At 42.0% G+C, this 9,309-nt stretch overlaps 1 protein-coding gene across 9 annotated transcripts in view; it reads right to left on the minus strand.

Moving 5' to 3' along the window:
* NKTR (natural killer cell triggering receptor) overlaps nucleotides 1–6,895 on the minus strand; it is a 46,108-nt gene extending 39,213 nt beyond the window's left edge. For 5 of the 9 annotated variants that reach the window (XM_064505668.1, XM_064505666.1, XM_064505664.1 and 2 more), the window contains exon 1: nucleotides 6,363–6,536. In XM_064505668.1, the coding sequence (XP_064361738.1) occupies nucleotides 6,363–6,507 (145 nt within the window). In that variant the 5' untranslated portion in view covers nucleotides 6,508–6,536. Of the gene's footprint in view, nucleotides 1–5,653; nucleotides 5,750–6,362; nucleotides 6,537–6,729 lie in introns of those variants that run through there. The other 4 variants (XM_064505670.1, XM_064505669.1, XM_026096218.2 and 1 more) reach the window with 2 other exon arrangements.
* Between the last annotated feature and the right edge of the window lie 2,414 nt (nucleotides 6,896–9,309).

Below are 9,309 nucleotides of genomic sequence, written 5' to 3' on the forward strand. Positions count from 1 at the left end.
GTCTGCTGATAAACCTACATAGACTACTCAGTCAGCTTTAGCCAAGGAAATAAGCTTGCAGAGACACCTCACTTCAAATGCTGAGGTTATTTTTCTAATGATGAAATTCCCAGCAAACTTAGGCTGCAAATCTTCCAATATCACAAGGAGGTTATATTAATCTTATTGTAATGTATCAGCAGGCAGGACATTGCTACAGTTTTAATCTACATTTATTCTCAATAAGATGCTGGTTCTCATCAGCTCATAGTTATGAAGACATGCTCACGTGTACCACAGTATAGTTTTTATAGTACATTAGTGCACTTTTTATGGTAGTCAGCACCACAGAAATGTAGCCAATCATAACGTATTTATTAACCATAAAACAATGCATTGAGTCTAATTAAAAATGATTAAGTGATTCTTATTTGTTAGAAAGCTTTTAAACTCATTCTTTAAAGATATTTTTGGATAAAAATTAGAGTAAGCCACCAAGAAATATTTAAGTTACTAGTAATTAAATACAGTAAATATGACACAAGTTCTAAGATGTTTTGAAATTAAAATTAAATGATTTCATAAAGTGTTATCTGCAGCTAATGAAGTACACCAGTTCTAGAAACCAGATGGCATAATGACCAGAAATAAGCAAATTTCAGAGCCCCGTTTCACAAGCTGAAAAATGAAAACAATTTTTTAATTTTTGAATGTCCAAACAATGTCTAACCTGTGGAAAAATTAGAACTTGATTCAAATCAGGTTACGAAAATTCAGGGTAGAAATATCCACATTATATCATAACAAGGACTGCTGCTAGCAAAGTCTGGTTTATTAAAATGTGATTTCAAATGCTTATTGAGTGATTTCCCCCAATTTAGCTGCTCAACTTCTTACAAAAAAAAGTGGAAACAAACATGCATTGCTTGAACATATTTTACACATAATGCAAACTTTTTCTCTGGATTATATTATGTTTAGGCCATGAAGGACTCAATTTCAGATAGACACTCCCCAAATAAACTCAATTCAAATTAAAACTAGAAAACTTATTTAAATAGGCTCTAATCAATTTTTAAGTTCATTTTTGGTTTTCTCTTTTCCCAGTTTCTTAGCACAAACCAGGTAAGAGACTGCTGCATTTTTCCCAATATTTCATCAAGAACATCATGCTGAATAAGAGAGCAGGGAGTCCAACCATTAAGACAGCAATACACATCCTTTGCAGATGTATCAGGAAGTTTGCCAGAGGCCCAAAGGCTTAGATAAATTTGTATACTAGTTTAAATAACACTTTATTAAAATAAACATTTTAGTCTTACACATTTATTTATCCCTAAATTTGTGAAACCTAATAATAATAGTTATACAAATTTTAGAAGATTGCTTCAAAGTAGAAATGTAGGTATAGTTTTCAGAAAATAAAAACTCACTGTGGAAAAAAAAGAGATTTAAAACATCAGCTAAAACAACGGACAGTTCCTCTAAGCAGGAATCTATAGAAAGTATTGACACATTATCACTTTCTTAATGCTTCCTTACCCTAACTTACATTCTCTGCAGTCAAAGCCTCCGTAAACTTCTTCCTTCCCCAGCTCCCTCTACTAATCCGCATCCTCCACAAACACTCCCTTAACCTCCCTTCCCTCAAAACTTCTGTGATCTCCACAGCAGCAAACGCATTTTCAGTACTGCTCGCAACTCAGATTTACTGCCTTCTGAGAAATGCGAGCAAGAAACTACGTTTTGTCTTCTCCTAGTAGCAAAGGCTTATCAGTTTGGTTTCTCCTTTTGCTAATCAACAATTTCTTTTAGACATCAAGGTAAATCTTCAGGGTATCGCATTCCAAACTGACAACAATGAAAATTTTGTATAACAGGTGGATTACAATTTTGTCATAAAACACGTTAAATGAGTTCTCCCCAAGAGCTAGCCATGTCTCATCTCCCTCATGTTCTGAGAGGGGCCCCATATGTCCTCTTAACTCTTGCTGCATTGCACTAAACTGGTTTGCCAGTTGGTTCACTAACAGAGTCCAAGCACTTGACTACTCTTTGCAAATCTACAACACTAAAGGGCTAAAAGTTAATGGGAAGCCAGTTCAAAATAGTTTCTCTGTTCAGGAAGGATAACAAAGACCCCATAATAAATTTGCCTCCCTGGCTCTATTAATGCAGATGTACCACTACTGTGATTGGTCCAATGCAGCTTCTTTCACTTAAATTCCTAGCTCTGGCAGCCAAAATCCCCAAATATGCCAAGCTTCAGAAAACTGAAACTAGGAGAAGTAATGAAAAAAATGACTGATTGAGAAGGGGAGGGACAGTATCCCAGGAAGAAGAGAAACTGAAGCAGAAGGAAAAATGAGCAAGTGGTCAAACAATAAAAGAACACCCGGGTTTAAATAAGAAAAGGGGAAAACAAGGAAAATTCAGTGGTGAGTAGGTATGAAGCACAGCAAAAATGAGTAAACATAACATGTTTTCTCACAGACAAAGTCAGTCAGCTTTGCTCAGAATGATGGGGGTGGGAAGAAAATGAAGCATTTTTTCCTTTGAATAGCCACATAAATTACTACAGAAGCAGACTCTGTATTTGACTTACTAGTCAGACATCAATCTTTTAGGTACTAGGATAATTAGAACACAAGTCACACAAGGATTTTGCAGCAGAGTCAAGACATTACTAGGCATCTAGTAATTGTAATCAAATCGGCATCTGCTGACATCCCAAGATTTTATGGGTACCATAAGTATTTTATTCTTACCTGCAAGTTGTATGTGCCCAAGGGGGGAGGGGTGGGGAAGGGAACCAAAACAAACCCTAAAACAAGAGAAAGCAGCTCTCTGTGCTAGTAGTATCAAAATAAATGCTGACTCCTGATTTATTTTCCATTTCCTCTTTAAAAAAAAATCAACTACAACCTGCACTCATAAAAAATGCTTAACAAAGAGCTTATTGAAAGTAACCTAAATTTCAAAATACACTGAAAAACACTGATAAAAAGCCTACAAAGTTGACTGCACAGCAAGAGACACATAAGCAGGCATCAAGTTCTACTTCACGACTCTGTAGCTAAAATTAAAGTAAGGGTATAGAGGCACAAAAGCTCTACTACAGCTTCTAAAAGCACAGCCAAAGCTACAAGATGAATACTGTATTTTGTGTAGCAAAACAGATCCAGTTTAACAGTGAAACTAATTCAAACTCTGCATTCCCCTTCTTTCTTTCTTTCTCCCCCCCCAACCTTTGCTGCTCCTTCTAATGTAGTACGTGCGCTGCTCTCTTATTTCCAATTGCTACAGGTGTGTGTCCAACCAATGGGCAAACATAAAATCTGCAAGGGGAAATCTAACTAACAGTTGCTAGCTATGCAGTGGAATATTTTTGGATTCTAAGCAAAAGCATTAGAATGACAAAGTTTTGTGTTTTGTGGGCAAACCAATGTCTCCAGTGTTGCAAGAGAGAGGCATGTCCTCTTATTCTCTACATTCTCCAGGGAGATGTTAGCTTAACTTTTCAGTGCAGGCAGGCAGGGAGCGTGGCAATGTCTTGCTTCTTGGCTAGCAGCAAGATGCAGCATTGTTCCCTTCCCCAATATCTCTATAATCAATAAAGATGAACTAGCAGATAGGCTAATTGTGTTAAAGTCACATAAGCAAAATGCTAATTTTAACTTTTAAACTGTCATCAGCTTTCCAAATTAATACCTCACTGTTATCAGAAGGACAGTATAGATGCTTCATATCATCTGTAAGCACAGCTGTACCACTCACACTTGATTCAGCTTTTGAAGGTCATCTTACAGCCAAAAGGGCAACATTTAAGCTTTAATATATTTAACCTTAGATTTTGAGACACAATTGCATAGTAAATTAATGATGGATGGACACTAGCATACAGTATTAAAACTACATTATACACAAGTCCTGATCCCAACATTTTATAAATCGGCAAGTTTTTCTGTGAAAATAAAAACCATTAATCAGGTGCAATAAATTCAGAACCCTGCTGCTTTTATGTACAGCTGTGAGATTCATGTTACTTTACAGAAAAAAACAGACAAGGCATAAGGCTTTGGCTCTGTTCGTACTCCAGGGAACCACAGTTCTGCACCACCAAGAACACTAACACTACAATTTCTCTTTGACACCAACATCAGTCATCAAATCCAAGCAGATATGAGGGAAAACATGGTAGACCACTTTTGCTTGTGATACTTTTCTTGTCCCTTCCTCAGTGTTTTGTAACAAGAGTTACTACAGAATGGAAGTAGGAGCGTGCACATGAAGACCAGAAGGAAGCAAAGCACAGGTACAACAGGGTAGGGAGAGATTCTTCAGAAGAAGAGTCAAAACAAAAAAACAGACCAAAGATGAAAAGTAAATGAGATTGAACTAATCATCTACTCATAGCACTAACTGTGCTACAAATCAATTTCATTAAATTACACTTTTGAACTGGAAACCTGCCTACATCAAAATATCCAAATTTTATTTTAATAGTCTAATTCCATAGTAAATCTGCATTTAAAAATTACAGAAAATGTGAAAAATCATTTTACATTAAAAGTTACATTTTTCTTCTCAAAAAAAACAGTATTCAGAAAAAGCACAGGGAAACTATTAAAAAAAAACTCAAATGGAAGTTGTAATAGCCATAAATCATAGTTACACCACATCAGGCCACTAAAGTTGGAATTAAGTCTCTTTTGAATTTCTGATGAAATGAAAAAGCAAGTCAAATGGCTAAAAGTTGCATCTAAATGCAACTAAAAACTGAAAATGCAGATATAAATCTTCATTTCAAAGGCTTTCACAGAAACTATGCAGCAGAAAATGAAAGTGAAAGCATAATGAAGCCATCACAATTATTTCTTTTTTGAGAAACAAATAATGGCGATATAAAGTGCTGAATACATATTAGACACATGGATTACTTCTTGTTCAAAATCATGAAGTAAATCTGTATTATCATTTTTACGGATTGGCAAAAGCAGAAGGAGTGAAACTGCAGTGGGAATTAAGTAGCTAGTCCGGGATTAAAAACCACAGTCTACCACTTAAGGGTGATTACACTTTCCATAGGGAAAATATGAGCTAAAGTTTTTGGGGTTTTTTTTTTGTTTGTTTTTTTTAAACAGGCCACCTGGCCTATCCTTTATTTACAGTCAGAAGACTCATTTTAAGGAGGAGGAGAGGTTTATGCCAGATGACCTCCTGAGGTCCCTTTCCAATTCAATTACTCCATGATTAAAAATACTTCTTGTAGCACTTAACACATACTTCATCATTATCTCCAGTTTCCTCATAACTTGCCCCAATCTTCTATAACTCATGAACTGTAAATTTACAACACATAACATTGCAACCAGACAGCACTTCTTAACACACAATGCTTTTTATGTTCAAAGCCGCATTAATTAGCCTTTCAGAACCCCTCTATTCAGGTATGCGATTAAAAACCGATCTCAAGAGAAAACAAAAAGCGTGCAGCACCCCAGTCAACATCAAGTTATAAAGAATACCAAATTAATAAACACATTAGCTCAGGAAAAAAAAGTTATTTACCAATGGCCAAATTCATTGCGAACAGTTTGAGCCAGTTAATAAGGCACAGAGGCGAGAAAGCACTTTAAAGGAATAGAAAAAATGGCAAAGTCCCAAACCTCACCTGGCTCCCGGTTGATTTCGATGTCAAAAAAGCACTGAGGCCGGTCCTGCACCCCCATGGCCGCGGGCGGCCCTGGGGCCCCCTTCCCTCAGCGCCCTGCCACAAGCAAGGGAGAAACTCTCAGCGCAGGCGACACCCCGGCGGGTCCCACCCCCGGGCGCCGCTCTGCCCCGCGCGGGCTCGTAACGCATCGGTCCCGGCGGGGGGGGGGGAGCGAGCTCCCCACCGACAGGGTAAAATTACAACACCGTGGAAAAAAAAGAAAAAAAAAAGCGACAGCGCACGCCCTCAACCCTTCAAAATAAAAAAAAAAGGGGGGGGGAAAGAAAAAAAAGGAAATGGGCAGTGTTTTGGCGGGGGGGGGGCAGCAAAGGAACTAGAGGAGTTTTTCTTTTTTTAATGGATATGACTTTTCACTCAAAAGTGGGGTTTTCCCTCCCCTCGGCGGCCAGACACTAGGGAAACCCCCCCTCCCCCCCCCGCCCGGCACCCGGGGGCTGGCCGACACCCTTGGGGGGGGAGGGGGCCTCGGCTCCAGCAGCGACTGACCAGGGCGAGGGCTCCCCGACCCTTCCCGGGAAGCCCCGAAGTCCACCCTGAGGAGAATCGGTCTCTTTATTAAAAAAATATATATATATATATATATATATGGGGGGGAGGGGGACCCCCCTCAGCGCTGCCCGCCCCCCCGGGGTAGCTGCGGCCTTACCTGGCAGCTCCTGCGCTTTGTTCCCTCTCCTTCCCCCCGGCCCCGCGCTGCCTCCTTCTCCCCCGCCCGCCCCCACACACGCCCCCCCGCTCCCCCTCCGCCCCCACGAGGAGGCGCCGCCGGAGCCGCCGGCCCCGAGCGCCATTAACCGCCCGACTGACTGGCCCGTCCGCCCGGCCCGGCCCCGCCCCGCCCCGCGCGCGCGCGCGCCGCCACCCCCTCCCCCACCTCCCGCCGCCCTTTCCCGCCGCCTCCCGGGCGGGGGGAGCGCGCGCGCGCCCCTCCCCCCCTCAACCCTCGCGCCCAACGGTCGCTCCGCGCCGTGAGGGAAAGGGGGAGGGGAGCGGGCGGCGGCGGCGTGTGGCACCTTTCGGGGCCCGGACGCCGATGCGAGGGGTCTCCTCTGGGTGCGGGGGGGTGTCCCCCGGCTTCAGCGTGGTTTTGTGCCACGCTTCTGCGGATGCAGCCGTGCTGTGTCCTTCCTGAGCATGGCTGAACAAGCATCCGTCCTGCCTGCCGTGGCGGGGGGAGGGAAGGGCGGGTGGGCGGCACAGGGAGGAGGAAGGGACTTGCCGGAGTGAGCGACGCCGAGAGGAGCCGGCGTGTCCCCTGTCGGGGAGCATCCCTCCTCCAGGCACCCTGACCCGGAGGCATCCCAGCCGTGCTGGGAAATGGAGTAGTGCGGCTCCCCTGTGCTTCACTTTTCCTCTTTCTTCAGGAAGGCCGGACAGTTTCACAGAAATGTCTCTCCCTCCCCTGCTTGAGGGGGAAAATATTTTGGTGAACGCAAATCCGGAACATTTTAAGTTGGAAAATGTTTGCCGCAACACATTCTTCGGGGATTAAGTTGGATAGTTTTTTTCCTTCAGATGGAAAACAAGGCCGCTCTGGGAGCCAGCCTGAAATGTTTCTGTCTCCTGCCGTGTCTACACCAAGCGCACGGCAGGCGGGGAAGGCTGTGCTGCCACAGTTGTGTTGATGCAAAGCCCTGCATAGATGCTCTGCACCGGTGTAAACTTGCCCAGCTGTGACTTAAGAGTCTTGCATTGCAGTTTTACAGTTTGTTTTCGCACTGAACACCAATGAAAAGTCCTAGCCTAAGCATGTGTTTAGTTTTATACCCATCCTGGTACCTAACTCCACCACCAGCTTTACTCTCCTTCGCAGCCTCATGACAATTCCTTTAGCCAGCATCAGCAGGGGCCACAGAAGATTTAATTATGATAGCAAGTTAATTTTCTGAGTTTTGGATACTAGATCATCCCAGAGTGTGCAAGTGGTAACAGTTTAGTAGTCACTGAAGTGTCAAACTGTTCGGGTGGGAGGTTGCCAGCATGTTTATTCAACCCCAAAAGCCTCAACTCTGAATCTACTGCACTTTTCAGACCAAGTCACTTCATGCTGTGGATATCCAGCAGCTTAAAATCATGCAGCCCCTCATGTTCCCCTAATTTGCCTAGTAACTCCTGTAATAGCAACTTGGTGCACATCCTTACGGTGATGGCTGTGGGTTTTTCTGGGAAGAGGTCAGGCAGCACCTCCTACTACCAATATACAGCCTGCACATTCTGTGGCATTGCTATAGCTATCACAGTCTCCATCTGCACCACGGCTTCACTAGGTGCTGCAAAAAATGTCTCGTATCACCTCCAGGAAGAAGTTTTGTAGCTTTTCGAGCGGTGATAAGCACTCTCTTATGAAGTCCACACCACTTGAGAAGGAAACCATTTATCTGTCTCTTGTCTGGGGAGAAATTCAGAGTTAAAAAAATGTTGGGAATGAGCAATGGTGAGACTGAAATCAAAGGATGTTTTGAAAGTTGGGAATGCAACAAAGTGGAAATGTTTTTGATGTAATAAATTTATAGCTTTTACAGCTGCTATCACCACCGTATTTGAGCAACTCATGAAGTTTTAACAGCTGGATTCTGTCATTTTTTAATTTATGTCTAATAACACATGATTATGCAAGTAGTTTCTAAGTGAGATTGGTTTTGGAGCTCTTGCATAGGTTCACCGGTCCTTTGGGAACACTTGCATGGTAAAGTATCAGACAATGTGAAAAAAACCCATCACAGTCTGGTCCGAAATTATTTATTTGTGAAATGCCATTATGAACTAGAAGGGTATTATTTGCCTCATTTTATAACGGGAAGCTTGAGATACAGAGTAAGAGAATTAAGTGCATTACAGTTGGTCCATAGGAATTCCTTTCCAGAGCTACAGTCTGAAACCAGGTTTCTTTGATTTCCTTAATCCTCCCAAGCAAAAAAATATCATGTGGTTGGGCTTTCTTGGTTTTGGTGGGTTTTTTTGGTTTGTTTGTTTGTTTTTCTCCTGAGCTGAAATAAACTACTAAATAATTCCCCTTTACCTGGAATTTCTTGTTTTTCTGTTTTTGGAATGTGAACTGTTTCCTGAAGGCAGATGGACAAAGAAGTAACCAAAGCACTCATAAAAGACTTTCCATGCAAGGAGCAAAGATTGAGAGCAATTAAAAGAAAAGTTAATTTCAAGCTGATTATTTTAATAAAGAAGCAAATTAGAAAGATGTTCTGGTCCCCTGGGAGATAAGCTCTTAAGATCATCTCTACAACTAAAGCTGATAAATATGCTGCTTGGTAGAAGAAAGACATTAAAAAAAAAAAAAGCTTCCAAAGCACATTCAAGGCCAGTCTTTTAAAACATGAAACATATATCCTAGTTACAAATGGAGATTTTTTCATAGTGTTTCTGTCTAAGAGCTACTGCATATGCTGCTCTGGTAACATCCTGTGCCCATTGAAACCAGGGACAAAGTCCCCATTGATTTCAGTGACTATAGATGTAGGCTGTTTGAGGGGGATTAAGGCCTGCATGGTAAAGCAGCGTAGTGATGGTTGAATAACTGCTTCTGTACAATACTAGTTTTTGGTGTGCCACAAATTTGTCAAACAACCCCTAGGCTA

Source organism: Dromaius novaehollandiae, chromosome 2 (genome assembly GCF_036370855.1).
Source record: "Dromaius novaehollandiae isolate bDroNov1 chromosome 2, bDroNov1.hap1, whole genome shotgun sequence".
Taxonomy (NCBI): domain Eukaryota; kingdom Metazoa; phylum Chordata; class Aves; order Casuariiformes; family Dromaiidae; genus Dromaius; species Dromaius novaehollandiae.